The sequence below is a fragment of the Anomalospiza imberbis genome, chromosome 6 (genome assembly GCF_031753505.1).
Source record: "Anomalospiza imberbis isolate Cuckoo-Finch-1a 21T00152 chromosome 6, ASM3175350v1, whole genome shotgun sequence".
Taxonomy (NCBI): domain Eukaryota; kingdom Metazoa; phylum Chordata; class Aves; order Passeriformes; family Viduidae; genus Anomalospiza; species Anomalospiza imberbis.
The window spans coordinates 24,626,129-24,643,651 of NC_089686.1; the positions used below are offsets into that span (position 1 = coordinate 24,626,129).

Sequence of the window (17,523 nt, forward strand, 5' to 3'; positions counted from 1 at the left end):
GCTGCAAAGATGAGTTTGGGCTCTTGCCCAGAATACAATTGAATGGTGATGTTCATTTAGACCCTTAATGCTGAAACAAAATAAGATGTAGCTGTGTTTCTGTTAGAAATTTATTTGTTCTTTCCAGTGTCTCTAGCTAGGGATATGATGTCATCTCCTCTTTCTTCTATCAGACCCTGCAGTGTTTGCTGTTGCTGCTGTTTCATAATTTTTCTGAACATCAGTTTTTTGAAAGAAGGCTTGAGTCCAGGTGATAATATCTCTCAAACGTGAAATGTCATCACTGTTCATTAGATGACTTTGAAAAAAATTCATACTCTGTGAGCAAATAGGCTAACTCAATTGGTCAAGCAAAACAGAAGTAGAAGATCGTTGTGTGTGTATGTACTTTTTTGACTGGCAAAGCCAGTCAAGTTTTTCTTACTATCAAGCTAGTTTTTTTAATTAAGTAAATGGTTCATTCTCCAAAGATTGAAATAACTATCTTTAATGGGTACAATTTGTAAAATGTTATTTGTAAAAGTTGTGGGCAGCTGCTTGTCCTCCACCTCAGGCACAGGAGGTTCTAAAAGCAACTACACTTTATGCAAAAAATTAGTCAGTTGACAATAGGCAGTGATGGGATGGCATTGTCTTCTACTTCCTCCTTTCATTTATTCCTTTCATCTCACTGACTGTGCTTACTAACCTTTTTTTTCTGTTTCTATTTCAAATCAGGAAGGGAAAAAAACCCTAAACCACAGCTCGTAATTAAATACTGAGCTAGCTCTTACCATGTTTACTGAATTACATATTGCATATATGGATGTATATCCTCAAAGTTTCATGTGTTTTTAGATTTCTAAAGTTAATGTGTTCCATAGGAATAGACCTTAACTCCTTCTTGTCTGTTTTCCATGAAGAGATTTGATTCCAAAGAGGAGGGAGGAATAAAGCAGTGAAAGCCACTTACAGATCCCTTCACATTTTAGGGATCCATAGGGCCATGAATATATTTACTCGGCTCTGCAGATTCTCCTGGTTCACAGTAGAGGTTCCTCCAGCAGAAAGTCTTCAGTGTCAGCCTTAAAATAAGCAGATCAGCCTGATATCAGGTGCAGAGTGGTATCTTTGCACACATATCTTTGCTGTAGTGTGGCTGACCTGGTAAAGAGGACATTAAACCAGGAGCCCTGAGGGAGGGGGGCAGTTACTGCAGCTCTGAGGGAGCGATGGAGAGGCTGCCAAGCAAAGCAGCTGGGGTGATGTGAACCACCAGGAACACAACATGAATAAACAGGGCCCAGCTGGGGTCACCTCACGCATTTGCATGCAAGTGAGGAAGTTTCTCCGAAGAGCCTGCACGCCAGGGCACACAACATGGGACATAACCACGAGGAATTGGAGATCTGTGTGCAGCTGCAGGGGCAGGATCTCGTCAGGATCCCAGGGATGCAGTGAATGGACTGAGTGCTGCTGTGGGGGGATACAGACCATTTAGGAATGGCTGGCCAGGAAGACAAGGAGGGAGCAACTGGAGTGCATGGAGCTCTGCCTGAGGTTTAATGATGAGAGTTTATGGGTAAGGATTAAAGAGTAGATCGATAGTGGTGACTTGGTGGTAGGCATCTACTATGGGCTGCCTGACCTGGAACAACAAGAAGATGGGGCCCTGTAGAGACAGCCAGAAGCAGCCTGATGTTTACAGACTCTGATCCTTAATGGGGAATTAAAGTACCTTGATATTTTCTGGAGGGACAACATTGCAGGGCATAAGCAATCCAGCAGCATTAATGATAACTTCTTGATACAAGTGAGAGTCAATGAAAAGTGTTCCATTGGAGTTCTAACACATAAATGAAGAAGGCCTCACTGGGGTGATGGTCAAAGTGAGCCTTGGTTGTTGTGACCATGAGGTGGTGGAGTTCAGATCCTGAGAAGAGGGAGCAGGGCAAAAAGCAAGTTCACAGCCCTAGACTTCAGGAGAGCAGACTGTCACTTATTCAGAGATCTGCTTGGAAAAGTTCCATGATAAAGGGCTCTGGAGAGATGAGGGGTCCAGGAAACCTGCAAAATATTCAAGGATCACCTCCACTCAAGTCCATGCCAGCATGCAGAAAGTCAGGCAAAGATCTCAAGAGGCCTGTGTTGTTGAGCAAGGAGCTCCCGGCAAAACTCAAACATAAAAAAGAAAGCATACAGAAGGTGGAAACAGGGACGGGTAGCAAGAGAGGAGTACAGAGACAGCCTGAGCATGCAGAGATTTGGTTAGGGAAATCAAAGCCTACCTGGAGTTGAGCTTGGTACAAGATATCAAAAGCTTCTGTTAGTACTTACTTACTTACTGAGGTGGATTGAAAACTGGCTGAATGACCCAGAGGGTCATTGGTACAAAGGGTCAGTGGTACAAAGTCTAACTAGAGGCCAGTAACTAACAGTGTACCCCAGTGGTCAGTACTAGATCCAACTCTGTTCAACATCTTCATTCATATTCTGAAAGAAGGGGCAGGGTGTACCCTCAGCAAGTTTACTGATGATTCAAATGTGGGAGAGTGGCTGTTATACCAAAGGGTTGTACTGCCTGCCAGTTGGGTGGACTTTGACGTGCTGGAGAAATGGTCTGACAGGAACCCCATGAAGTTCAGCAAGGGAAAGTGTGAAGTCCTGTGTGTGAGGAAAAATAAACCACACACCACTGTTATATTCAGGGCCAATCAGCTGGAAAGCAGATTTACAGCATAGGACCTGTAGGTCCTCATGGACGCCAAGCTGGGCATGAGCTAGCAATATGGCCTGCAACCAAAGGGACTGCTGATATCCTGGGCTGCCAACACTTCAGCAGGCTGCTTTAGCTGCCAGCAGGTCAAGGAAGGTGTTTACTTCCTTCCCCCCTACTCAGCACTGGTTAGACCACAATTCTAACTTTGTTAGAACACAAAGAGTTCAGTTGAAGGACCACTAAAATGATTAAAGGACTGGAGCACCTTTCATATGAGAAAAGACTGAGAGACAGAACTGCCTGGAGGAGAGAAGGCTCAGAGGGGAATCTGATCAATGTGCACAAGTACCTAAAGGAAGGATGCAAAGAGGATGAAGCCAAGCTCTTCACAGTGGCACCCAGTGACAGGACCAGAGGCAATGGACACAAAGTGAAGCAAAAGGGTGTCCATATGAACATCAGGAAACACATTTTTACTGTGAGGGTAACTGAGCGCTGGCACAGGCTGCCCAGAGAAGTTGTGGGATCTCCTACCTTAAAGGGTAGTCGTTCTCTGGAAATAATTAGAAGCTGTTTGGACATGGTCCTGGACAACTGGCTCTAGGTTGCCCTTCTTGAGCAAGGGTTGGGTCAGATGATCTCGAGAGGTCCCTTTCATCATCAGCCTTTCTGTGATTCAGAAGCAATTGATAATTGCTTTTCATATTTTCAGTTCCCATTTCTTTAGAACTTTCAAGTAATCCACTGCCTGCTCTAATGGTGACCTGAATCACTGGTGTTTTGACATTGTTTATAGGGATCTGTGTTCTTGTAGCTGATCTTACTTGGACCTCAGTTTCAGTTTGAACTTACATTAAAATGTATGAATTACCTTCTTGAAGTTATTTGACATTTCAATTGCTTGCTGAATCAGCAATATGCTCTGAATATAGATGAATCATTAAAGACTAAAATGGGCCCAGGACTAAGAATAACAACCAAGACCAGGCTGGATGGGGCTCAGAGTAACTAGTGGGAAATTCCCTGCTTATGGCAGGAAGATTGGAACTAAATTATTTTTAAGGTCCCTTAAAACCAAACCTTTCTATGTTTCTATGATTGTATGCTTCTATGGATCCATTATATTTATATTGCTATATCCATATCTAGGTATCTCTAGGTATATCCAATCTATATTAATATATACATAGATATATATTTGTATATTTTTGTTTGGAAAGTAAGACTTTGGGGAAATTTAAACACCTGATGACAACTGAATTCCTTAATCTCCTACCTTTCAGTATTTTGACATTAAACCATCATTGTGTTAAATGCTCAATGCATCCTTTTGTTGTAGGCTGGAGTTCATACATTGCTTTCTTTAAGCCCAACCTGGAGCATCTTACAAGGCCTAAATTATCTTATTTATATTGGAGAAGCCCAAGCAGAGAACTCCAGAGAAGTGTTTGAAGAAGGATGGGGAAAATGGTATAGCATTTGTAGTATTTTAAATTCACATGGGGAATATGAATTTCATTGTTTTCCTTTGACATGTAGAGATCAACTATAGGAGAATCTATTGATGTCATGTCTCTCACATATTCTGCAAAAATATTCCAAATAAGAGGCTGCTTTAGAAAGGTGAATCATCACATTCCGACATCACCACCTTCCAACATTTTTAAAAACACAAATGCTTTGCTTTAACTAATTTTTTTTCTGTGTGTGTAGAAAGAATCCTCTTACAGTCCTGAATAAATGTGTATACATTCTGAAGATGGATAAATTGTAGGATATATTCTTGTTGGCTAACAAGGTAACTTAAGCTGAGACAGTAACAATGCAAATTAGATATAGGAAAGCTTTTTTTTTTATTATTAGGATGGTCAGACATTGGAATAGTTTGCCCAGAGAGGTGGTGGAGTCACCCTCCCTGGAGGTGGTCAAGAGGTGTCTGGGTCTGGCACTGGGTGATGTGGTTTCGTGGTTTAGGGGTACCAGTGATAGTGCTGGGTTGATGGCTGGACTGGGCGATCTTTAAGGTCTCTTCCAACCTTGATAATTCTATGATTCCTCTTGGTGATTCCATTAAATGCCTTTCTGAACTCTCACCATGCACTATCCAGGTTAGTATGCAGACCTAGCAGACAAGGACTGTGTCTTTTTCTACCCCAGATGAGGATTTTGAAAACTGCTTGTCATTTAAAGCATTCCCAAGACCCAGCATTATGTATCTACACTGACCTTGTAAGCAGAGCTCAGGCTGCCTGCAAATTCCATGTCTGTTGGCATGTAGCAGGTTGTAGATAGATAGATAGGTAGATAGATATAGAAATATATGCACACATACAGTGACAAGATACCATCCAAATGTTTTTTTCCAAGATGAAATACATGTGTTCTGTCATGGATGTCTGAATAGGTAACTTGAGTTAGAACTAAGTTGCTAAAAGAAAAAAACTTCATCTATTTTGAGTCATGTTTAAAATTAAACTTCAAAATATGTCTGAGCTAGTATCTGAAAATGAGCAAGCAGTATTTTTGTATGCAGCTTGCTGAAGTCACAGGTTTTTCCAAATCTGGATTTTGTGATTTTGTGATTTCAATTTTTAATACAAACATTGCTATGCTAAGCAAATTAAAACAATGGAATAATACTTCTTTTTCATTGTCAAAAATGTTCCTCACCTTTTAAATACAATTTCTTGTATTTCAGAAAAAATTGATTGAATTTGTACATATGCATTGCTGATTTCTTTATATCGTCTCACCAGTATATAATTGGTAGCACAGTAGTTGTTTAGCAAGTAAGCAGAGAGTATCATTATTTGTCTGTATACCTGGAAATGCTGAAAGGTTAGCTGCTTTGCTCAAAAGCAAAAAAAGAATTGGCAGTATGGTATTGATATATTGTTTATCCATACAAAAATAATTTCTTTTTTTTTTTTTCTTCAATAGGTTACTTGGCTTCTACAAAGGAATACTTCCTCCTGTCTTGGCTGAGACACCCAAAAGGGCAGTGAAGGTAAAACCCCCATGCTTCCTCCCTTAAAAGTATAACTAGGGACAGTGGCAGCTGTAAAACATTTTATTTCTCCCCCACTGACTGAGATTAGAATCTTAAACTTATTTGGCATATTAATCCTCTGATTTTTATTAGGAGGAAAGTTTCCTGTTGATAGCACAATAAAAACTGTCCTTGATTAAGAAGTGTAGGATAAGGCTCATAAATGTTAAGCTAATTTTGACCTGTGTATGAAATGTTACTGGAAGAAAAATGCAATTATTTTATATTGTCAGAATTAATAAAATATTTTAAGTTATATTATAGCCTCATAATTGCCTCTGGTTTACATATTTGGTTTTACTGAAAATGCCTAGCAACTTGCAAAACAACTAACAGCTTAATAAATTAACACAAGAAGCCATTAAAGAAGCCACTAATAAGTACTTATTTAGTAGGTTTGAAGTGCTGCCCAGAGTTTTTTTGTGCACCAAAGAACACTCTGCTCCATAGTCTCTCTTTTTAAGAGATTGAAAATTGTAATGGATACAGCTCCTTATTGTGCAAAATATTTTACTCCAGCTCTCTTGCAGTTATAGATGCTATCAAAGTGTATTTTCTGTCAAATGCTGATCTGATTTTCTTTTATTATCCTTTATTTTCATTTGTAGAACAGGATTTTCGTAACAGTCCTAAGCAAAATACTTAAATACATCAATTTTTTTCAGTTGAGCCATTCAACCTTTTTAATTAAAACATAATTATTAAGCACATAATTCTAAAGTTCTAAATCTATCAAAGTAGCCATTGTGTTATGAGCAAATGTTTCTTAGTCTTTTATTTCAGAACTTTGAGGTTTCCATAGTTGCACCAACTGTGTCTAAAAGCAATTATTATACAGAATGTCTTGATTTTCCTTTCTTTCTTTTTGTTGTTTCTTTCTAAAAAGGCTGCATATGATTCTGGTCCTTAGTCTGCAATTAATCATTCACATACCAATTCCTTTACAGAGGAATAATATTTGTATAAAGTGACAGGATGTGACCTTGTAACAGAATCCTAAAGGAGTTCTGGTAATGTCATCTTCATGTTTGCACTGGCATTTTAGATGCAAGTGACATATGTCACTTATCTCAAAATTATTTAATAAAACCAGAAAAACTAAAGTCCTATTTAATGGCAAAGTGGCAGTGAAGAATAGATGGATAATATTTAGAAGATTCCTAATAACTTGGTTTCTTCATATTGTGATGTTTCCTCTGTCTCTCCATTTAATTTCATTTGAAACAGGATAAAGTAAATCTGACTGTGCTTTTTAGATTCCAGCATGTATTTAGTTAAAATACTAACCCATTTGATTTCTCCTACTGATTTGAGTCATTCATAAACTTCAAATCACTTTCCTTTATTCAAATTGATTAAATTAGCTTAAACCCCATGATATTCAATGTAATTATAGAATCATAAAAAGGTTTTAAGTTGGGGAGTATCTCTGATCAAAGCAGAGCTGATTTCATGGTTAGATCAGGATGTTCAGATGGCTTGTCTAGTTGAATTCTGAAATCTTAAAGGATGGAGACTGCAGCCTCTCTGTGTTCCTCCTCTGTGTAGAATTTTGCCTTATATCCAGCCCAAATCCTCCTGTTGCAACCTTTGTGTGCTGCCTCTCATTCTTCTGTTGTCAGCCTGTGAGAAAGTCTGACTCTTCTGTATAAAATTTGGATGGTGGAAGATAGAACTTAAACCACCTTAGCTTTCTTGTCTCCATGCTAAACAGACTCACTTCTCTCAAACTCTTGTACATCATAAGCTCAGGCCCCTTTAATGTCTTACTTGTCCTCTCTTCGTGGGATGCTTTCTACCTGGTTCTTGGACACTTATGTGAGAGCTGAGTTTTCTGCAAACATGAGAATCAACATTAAATGTTAAACATGTGAGGTTTTTAATTAAATAGTTGAATTCTTTTATTATTTACTATATTATATTTTACTATTCCTTTAAATTTACTGCTGTTCCAAGGACATCAGGATAACTTTTTTGAGACATCAGCTGTATTCTACATTAGAAGAATTCAGTGACAGAACAGAGCTGAACAATAATGTCCTTGTAAGGACCTGTATAATGAAACAATTCAATGTGAGATGTCATATGCCAGTACAATTTTAACATTCAAAGTGGAATTTGTACCCATGCTTTGACCTGAAGAGAATCCAGCTTATCTCAGATTTCCACTCACCTTATTTGACTATGACTCCAAAGGAAAAGTCATTGCTTCCTTTGGCCCACCCTCCAATCTTTATTCTTCTAATAGTTTTCCTCAGCTAAACAAGCCTCAAGCTGTCCCTTCTCCACTGCCTAAATGACTAGTGAGATTTAGAGGAAGACTACATTCAGGCCAATGATTCTGAGATTTGAGAAAGCACAAAAGGAAAAGAGGCATTTTCTAGATTCCAGTAGCTTCTTTTTATGTTTGTAATGAACTTTTTTGAAAGCTTCTAGTTATAGTGTCATAAAAGTGTGTAGAGAATAGACAAGGGAGATTTTGTACTAAGATGAAATGTACTTGTGCTACTGAAACATTGTATTTATCTTGTGTGTATTTTTGCAAGTAAAAATAAAGCTATTATAATGAGTTATTTAGCCCCAGTTTTTCAGTTAAGTGTTGAAGATACAGCTTCATTTTTAGTCAACTGTGTTCTCATGTCTGTCTTGCTATTTCTTTTTTTCTCTCTTTTTATTTCCCTTCTAAAAAGAAAGCTGGTATTTCTGGAAGATGAAAAGTCAAAGTTTATAACTTTCTGTTAGATTGAACTTGGAGGAAAGAAATGATGATGCCAATACAATGGTTAACAGATGAACTTTTGGGGCAAATTTATATTGCTCATGTGTTCCCAGACATCTTGTTTCAAGCATATATTTTTATCTTAGAGTTATTGAGACATCTGGTAAGTACTTTGGCTATTTTCTGTGTAACTTCAATTAAAGTGTATCTTTGCCAGATGGACAATATTGGTTACTATATACACAAAAGCATGTTTTAAATACGTTTATTCTGAGATTTTTTTTTTTTTTTTTTGTACAAAGCTATTGACTTAATACAACTGTAGAGGAAAAGACAAATTATGCTGTGTTTTTAAAAACATTTTGGGTGGACATATATAAAGTCATCGGATACAGTATGAAATCTTTGTTTTTTGAAAAATTGTATGTATACTAGCCACTCTAGTACACCCAGCAACATTTATATTACATTTTATTCCTATTGATTTTTTTCTTTTAAAAATTATTTAAAGCATAGTTACCTATTAAGTAGTTATTTTATTTATGACTCTAGGAAGCTATTGATTTTTAAGGTAACATTTTAAAGACCAAAAAAATTGCTGGGTAATGTAATTCTGCCTTTATTACAACTATTTTACAGATCTGTAACACTATGGAAAACATTAAGGAATACCAGAAATTCCATTAAAGGTTAAGAGGGTAACAATGTCTAGAAAGATGCTGGAGAGAGAATAAAGCAAATTTTATCGCAATAAGAAATTAATTTAGTTCAGTGAAGCCGCTTACCCTCCCACTTTGTCAGACCTTTATTATACCTTCAAAAAGATAAAGCTAGAGTTTAAGTAACACTTCTATCTTTTTTGGTTATGGTCAAGGCCAATGCAAAAGTTTTAAACATATTTGCAAGATGCTTGCAAGGTTAATGTTCAATCTTTACACTTTTTGGAGGGTAATCAAAATCTGGGTCGCAGTTCTAGGACCTTTTCTGCAAAATGATACAGTAATCCCAACTGAGGATATAAAAAAATATCCATCCAGTGACCAGAGTATCAGCCCATCAGTTTCCAGAATTTAACAACCCAATTTTGCTTATGTATATATATTCCTTCTTGCTTTAAGACAGAGGCATTATTAACACATTAACACCCAATTCTCCAATGGTTTTGGTATGATTCCAGTGACTTTTCATTTGAAGCAGGTCTTGATTGAAAAATTTTATTGACTTTGCCATAGGACAAGGTTCTAAACAAGTTCAAATGAAAATGTGCTGCTTATTACTTATGTTCCTGTACACGTGGTTTATGGAATAGCTGTTTTGTTTCTGATAGGTCTGTAGTACTGAACCATGAGAGAGAGAGCTTGTCTTCTTTGGCTGAGATTCAGCACAGGCCACACAATCTTTCTTGTCTTAAAAACTCTATTCCCTTATATTTCTTATGAATCCCATGTCTCCATTGGCCTCATGGCTCATTGCCTTCCTCTCATGGAGAAACAGTTTGGTTTGTCTCATTCATCAGCGGATGCTGTGTGGAGACATTCTCTGTGGTCACAGAATTCACCAACTTTCCAAGGATCCCAGCTTCATTTGAACCAGCTTGCTCTGAACTAATCAAATGTTACAGGCCAACATTGGAAAGCAGAGAGGAAAGTTAAAAGTTCTGGCTATTTACTTTTGCTAGACTGGGATGTGACAGCTCGTGTACTAGGAGATATGAACCTGTACTGATGCAGTCTTGGTGGAACTGTGACAGGTTTTTGTTCTCCATTCCCATCATACCAGACATGCTGTGTAAAAGACACTTTATTTTGCATGCAAAGACGTGAATATTCTTAGATTACAGAACTCACAAATAGTGAGCTGCGGTTAGGGACCTTGTGTTGTTCCATGTGTGAAAATTATGTGGAATAACACCTCCAATATTTTTGGTGTTACCCAGAATTCAGGTACCTACTCTTTTTTGTCCACAATTTCTGCCATCCTCATGCTAGATCGTTTTCACTGCACTCAGATCTGTCTTATGTGATAGCAACTGGATTACTTTTGCAGTGGCTTCAGTAACATGTTTGCAGAATATGAATTTAAGACACTATGGGATTTGTTCTATAATCTCCTTCATAAACTTATCAAACACTCGCCTTCAAAACATAAAGATTTTTCCCCAACTGTTCTTATTGGAAAACTGTTTCAGGACTCTTTTAGTTAGAAGAAAGCTTCATCAGATTTCCAGCCACATTCTACTTATGAGTATATTTTGCTTTTACACCTAACTTATTTATGTTACGTATCTTCCTTGTTTTTCATTCTCTTGCAGTGTCTCTTTTGCTACATTAAACAAGGAAAGCAGTTACTCTCTTTCAGTCTTCATTCTTAAAATAATCTCTAAGTTCTCCTTAATGGTCCCGGTAGCCCTGTTTTGAATATGATGTAGTCTGAGTTGTTTTATAAATAGTGGCCTAGATTGTGTGCTGTATTTCAGAGGGCATCTTCCCAATAATTTGTAAAATGCCACACATACTCTTTCTCTAGAGTATATCTTGACCCATGAATCTTAGACTTCGTGTCCACAGACAAGGAGCTAGGCAGCAAAAGTCTATTTGACTGTGCCAACAGGAAGCTTCCTCCTGTCTTCAGTGCAGTCAGAGTTATTCTAAACCTTCTTCTTGGAAGAACAAATCCATTCATTTATTATGCTTTGATTTTTATAAGGATTCACAGAAGGTATTCTTAAAACTAATGGGTTTGGGTGTCAAGGCATGGTAGGTTGTAAAGTGAGCCATTCACCATGTTGGTGCAGGTGAAGCTGATTTTACTTTTTTCTTGAGATTCAAACACCCATGAGTACAGGCCTTCAAGACATCCTCTAAGGGATTGCAGATGCTCAGAACGTTGAAGCGCCACTGAAAGCAGACAATTGACTGAAAGATTCATTTGTAAAGAGAAATCAGGAAAAGAAATGTGCCTGTTGACAGTAGAAGATTATAAAAATGGCAGACTTTCCATCTTCAAAATCCACAATTATATCTTTCTGATGAGAAGCAGACTAGTGTTTGAGAAATGCAAAAGCAATTGCATCACATTAAATTAAGGATGTGGGGGTGATTTCTTGGGAAAATTGTAATATCTGCTACTACATTTAAATAGTTTATGAAAGTTAATGCTAGAGGAAAAGTTTATAAAAATTTACTTAAAATAGGTCCTATATGATGTAAATGAACTCTTAGATAAAGCATTACTTGAACTGCACTTATCCTGCTATTATGCATGACACACTAATAAAATCAGTTCCAAAGCCTGATTGTCTACTCTTGCACATCTAACTCTGCTACAGAGAGTGTGAAATAAAAGGGCCTTAAGTTTATTTTGCAGAACTGCGTGTAGCTGCTCAGGATATGAGGTAGTGAAACTCCATTGTAGTCTGCTTTTTACTAATTTTTAAAAGTAACTAATAATTTCTTTTAGTTTAATTTCAATCTAACTTCTATTCACAGTTTTTCACCTTTGAACAATACAAGAAGCTACTGGGACATGCATCATTGCCACCAGGACTGGTATGTATGAATACAGAACTTTGTGTTGTGATGTAGTATGTGTCTGCTGAACAGTCTGTCTCATCTGCTTCCTCCCATAGAAAAAGCCCAAAATTAAAAGGTCCAGCTCAATTCAGAGTTTTTCAAAACAGACCTGTCCCTTGATAAGAAAATATTGATAAGAATATATCAAAATTGATAAGTTGTGTTTTATATCAAATGTCCTCAAAATAATTCCCTACAACATAACATTCATGAACATGGATAACAACAGCCACGATGGAAAAGTCTGTATACAGCTTGTCATTCTTCATTCTTACAAAATTACGAAAAAAGTTGAACATTTTCAATATTTATTTATTCATGTCATCATGTCTAGTTTAATACTTCAACCTCACAGTCCTATTCTCCAAGACACCGTACAACTGTAACAAAAAATACAGATCTCAGCCTTGAGATCTGTATTATAAAATTTTAAAAATTTTATAAAAGAAACATAAGTTATCGATGTCCATCAAAAACATAAGTTATTGATGTCCATCATAATTCTCTTGTCCATTGGTGGAGTTAGGAATTAATTTCATGAAATAACTGGTTTAAAAACAAAATGCAGGGCATAAAGATACACAGAAATGTTTTAATGTGAAGATGTAGCTTGCATGTGTAATTTGCATTCTCATGTGTAGATCTTAATTCTGCTATTGTGCATTAGGAGTAAAATACTTTTTATAAGAGCTACAGCTTCCTGTGGTGTAAGAATGTAAATCATAGTAAATATCTATTTTTCATTATGATGATATCACAACTTTAGGAAACAATTTATCTTTTTAAGGCTGTGCTATAAAAGTTTTGGTAATTTCAAGTCTGTTTTTAAAGAGTATTGCTTCCAGTTACATCTCTCTTTAATTGCAGTGAGTGAATGGTCATGGAATTCTATTAACTAGGTTAAAGCAAGTTTCCTCTTGGTCTAAATTATTCCACTGGCCCTATAGCTGTTTGCAGTCTCTCCTGTTTTATCTGGTATTTTTCAGAAGTTCTCATCCGTAGGTGTATAGAGGAAGACTGATATTTGTTCTCTAGCAAGTGGAAAGAGCAGGGTTGAAGGTTCTATAATACCCCAGCACTTTTTTGGGAGGAAGAAAAATAGGCTGAAAACTTGTAAACATACTATTGCATGTTTACAAGCTGCCCAAGAGCTGCTGTGATTCATAGAACAGATACAGCAAAGCTTAGAACAATCAGAACCCCTCACATTTTTGGTTCAGTACTGTTACTATAGAAGCATTTTTGTCCTAAGGTAGTGAGGGGGAAAAAAATGACTGAGGGGGATTCTGGTCTAAGCCAGGCAGAATGCTTCTAGGTACTTCAACAGACCTCATATCAATTTATTATTAAAAGACAGATGCATACATACAGCACCAGCTTCCTGCTGGCTTCAGTCTCATGATTGATGATGAAATGTTCCCACCTTACAGGAAAGATCAATTTTTTAGTAACACACTCCAAAGGCAGTAAGACCAATGTTTGTCACTACCCTTCTAACTTTTCATTCCTCTCTTTCTTGAGCTCTCAGAAGTCCTTGCTCAAATCCCTCTGCATTAAGTAAGTTTTTGCTCACTATTGTTTTTTCCCTTACTATTGGCTTCTTTGAATTTCAGCAAATGGATTCATTATCATGTATTTTGGTCCCGGGACTTTTTCAGCACCTAGAGAGTTTGGGGATGTTAAGCGAAGGCAGTAAATGTGTAAAGTGATCATTAAACTTAACCCCTCTGAACTTTCTCAATTAACCTAAATATTTTAATTCTTTTTGTTTAAAAAAATTAAGGTATCTTTAAAGGCTGTGCCATGATGGAAAGCAAAGCAGTGAATATCTCCATATCTATGACTGAAATGCCACTAGCTTCTAAGTAAATTGAGTTAATTCAACCTTGCAATGAATGCTGACATTTCCTCCTGTGTCACTCATGCCCATATAAACCTTTCTAGGATTTTTAACTACTAGGTGAACATTCTACTTGTGCAATTTGCTTAAGTACTGAACTATTTTAGTTGTTTACATGTATTTTTAAGGTAATATGTTAGTGTTATGTTATTAATGCCCAGTTCTGAGATTTTATTTTTTCTACTGCTGTATAACTACACTTATATTTGTGGTATTATTCAGAGTCCATCCAAAGAGAACATGAGGACATTCTTTTGCCACTTTTTCCATGTTTGTGTAATCATTTGGTACCATATTTTCCCTTCCAGCTGAAAAGAGAATACATGGACATGGAGTGCTATGATATTTTGTTTTGATTGTTTTAGAATATGGTTTATGGCTATTGTCATATTGTCTTCATGAACTGTCAGCATCTATCAAGGGCTCAAGTTGTTTAGCAATAGAATACTGCTGCATCACTGTAGTCTTGCAGTTTGCATTGTATCCCTTGGTTTCACAATCTGATGTAGAGGAAGTATTACTCCTTAATACTCAATTTTCATTTGAACTTTCCTAGGCATTTGCAGTTGCTGGCTTGGGATCTGGGTTGACAGAGGCAGTTGTGGTTAACCCATTTGAAGTAGTGAAGGTTACCTTACAGACCAATCAGAACGCCTTCACAGAGGTAGGAAAACTGCTTCCTTCTCTTTTTTCCATTTTATTGGGTATAATGCACTTTGAGGTTCATATTTAGAGCAGAATGTCTGTATTATATTGGTGGATGCAAATGATTTCCCCACAAGCTCAACAGAAACGGAAGAGACCCAATAGACAATGCCTTCAGGTATGCAGAGATGCATGCAGCACTGACAGAGGCATCAGCATCTCCCCTGAAAATATTCGGTGCCTGAAATGCACCTTCATCCCTCCCAAGCAGCCAGCAACCCAGCACTGTGAGGAATTGTAATCCAGGAGTACAAACCTGAGCCCCTTGGACACAGCGCATTTACCCCAGCAGGCTCCAGATTTCAAGTGAGCACTGAAGGTTAGCATAAAACACCATGGCCCTGTGCCCTAGACAGAGTCCAGCTACTCTATTTTATGCAATGTTTCTTGGATGAAATTACTTACAAGACTTCACTTTTATTAGCACAAACTGGAAAATTGTTATATAACAAGTACATTGATAATTTAAATTCTTGCTTAACTTCAGAGTTTTGTTATTCAAATATTGTTTCGTCCAAAGAAGTCATTGTACAAAACATTGTCCACGATTCTGGGTACTGCTGAAAGAGGAAAAATATTAAACTGGAAAACATTGATTCATGAAAATCAAGTGTTCTCAGGAATGCACTAGCTTCTATTAATTTTAATGCAGAGCATGTTCCAGGATAAAGGGAAGGAAGGCAGTAATGAAGTTCCTTTTTCATTTTCTCATTTAATAAAAATAACAATTGTCAAATCATCTTTTTCAAAATCTTTTGAGAAATCAGCTGTACCATGGTAGAAGTGCCAAATCATAGAAGCATTCACATGAAAAGGTTGGCTGAATCCCTGGTGGGACATGATTTTTGCATATTTTACTATTATGTTTTGACTGAGTTAATACTTGCATGCCTTGTAGCACTCATCTGCACAAATTGAACAGTTTTGGGGGATGCACAGTAAAGAGATTTATGGCCTGGCCATTTACATAATCTGTTGGGGCCAAGCTCCTCAGGTACACTCTGGAAAAATACAGCTACTGATTTCCAAATGTCATAAAGTAACTGGTACCTACTCCATAAGCCATCCAGAAAAGCATTTTCTTCCAGAATAAATTTTAAAATGTTTGGTAAACTCCTGTTTGATTCGTAATGCATATGAAAGATATGTTTATTTGCTGCAAGTCTCCAGTCTAGACATTTTTTGAACTTGGGCAGGAAAGCCACTAAACAGAGAAAGAGTGCAGAGCAGGAGTAAAATGCTTAGGATCCTGGAAGAAGAGAGACTGAAAGTAGGAAAAAGCAATGAATGAGAGGATCTGTCTCTCAAGAAGATGATGTGATAAAAATTATGAACTACTATGGCTCCAGCAGTAGTGAACTAAGCAGATATTCTGGATCTTTCTGCTTCCCAGTTGTGAAGATATAATTATCTTAGCTTTAAAAACCCTCTTCTTTTAAGTGTAAACAAACCACCATTATATTTTGAACAAACTATTCCTTGTAAAGTTGCAAAAGACCAATGTATCCTTTCACTTCATACGTTTTAAATTTTTCTCTACTGCAAAATTTATAACAAAGTCTGGGGTGGTTTAGTTTGTAAATTTTAGCCAATTATTTCCTTTAGTTACAGCATCCCTTCCTTGGTGACCTTCAGAATTGTACAATAATCAAACTGTAGCTGTCCAAAAGTATCTGAGTTGTTTTTGTTCTAGTGAATATTCTCTAATTTAATTTAAATGCAAAATTTCACAAAATCCAAATAATAGTATATTATTATACAAATAAAATTGTGACAGAATGGTATTTGGACTCTACTAGAAACCTAGTTTACATTGAAAATATTAACTACTTGCTCTAAGGAAAAAAATCCAAGCTAAATTAAGTTCTTTAATCACAAAGATTGTTATATCACAGATATGTTAATTTTAATGTATCTTTCTAAAGTGTTAGAACTTCAAAATTTGCTGTAAATTAGAAAAAACTCCAGTGACTTAATACCTTGACATCAAGTTCTCATTAAGAAAATGTTAAAGAACATTCCACAATAAAGCATGCAAACTCAAGCCCATTGGAAGAAGCATGTCCAGAGGTTATATTATACAGCATAAGGCATTACCATGCACTGTTTTTCTAAAAGGTTTAAGTAAAGTGTGTACCTATCCTATTGTGGAGCTTTCATAGTACCTGATGAAACCTAATGCAGTTCACATATTTCTTTGACTATTGTATAGAAATAATAAATATATCTTGTTTAAAAGGAACAAGGAAGAGCATGAGCACATACACTCACACCCAGACTCCAGCACACCCCCAAAGCAAATATTCACACCCTGCAGTGACAGCTGAATTGTTCTGTGGTAGCAGATCATCTTTCCAGGGTTGATAGATTTAAAGAGGAAGGCCACTATAAATCACGTATCAGCCCTTTTGTAATGTGGATTGCTGTGGATAAAAATAATGGTGGCTTTTTGTTAAAGTAGACTGCAAGAAGTCCAGCACTATGTTGTTTGGTTTTCCTTTTTCTTTTTTTTCCCTTTCCCTGTAGCCCTGGATAACTCCCTGGCTATAGAAGCTGGTGTGATGATTAAAATCTCCTCACCTGACATAAGTGTTATGATTAATTAAACAAATACAATTTTCTGCCTTATGATGAGAAGAATCTGATTCCAGATTCCACTGAACCGGGTCTATATTAAGCAATAGTCAACAGCTGTGTGAAGTGCATTAACTCCAGATGTTTGTACAATAAATTCCTCTGTCTAAGGTCCTTCCATCATCAATGATGAACCGCAGACCTTCTATGGCTTGATTGGTTGACATGATGACGCCTCCTTTGGTAAAATGGAAGTGCTGCCAAAGAGTCCTCCTTGTTACTAAAGGACTGAAAAGGGAAGTCAGG

At 36.9% G+C, this 17,523-nt stretch overlaps 1 protein-coding gene across 9 annotated transcripts in view; it reads left to right on the plus strand.

Annotated features, from left to right (window-relative positions):
- Positions 1-17,523, plus strand: part of SLC25A21 (solute carrier family 25 member 21) — a 243,063-nt gene that overhangs the window by 214,040 nt on the left and 11,500 nt on the right. For 6 of the 9 annotated variants that reach the window (XM_068192897.1, XM_068192891.1, XM_068192893.1 and 3 more), the window contains 3 exons: positions 5,639-5,705; positions 11,955-12,014; positions 14,495-14,602. In XM_068192897.1, coding sequence (XP_068048998.1) covers positions 5,639-5,705; positions 11,955-12,014; positions 14,495-14,602 — 235 coding nt within the window. Of the gene's footprint in view, positions 1-5,638; positions 5,706-8,437; positions 8,630-11,954; positions 12,015-14,494; positions 14,603-17,523 lie in introns of those variants that run through there. The other 3 variants (XM_068192895.1, XM_068192892.1, XM_068192896.1) reach the window with 2 other exon arrangements.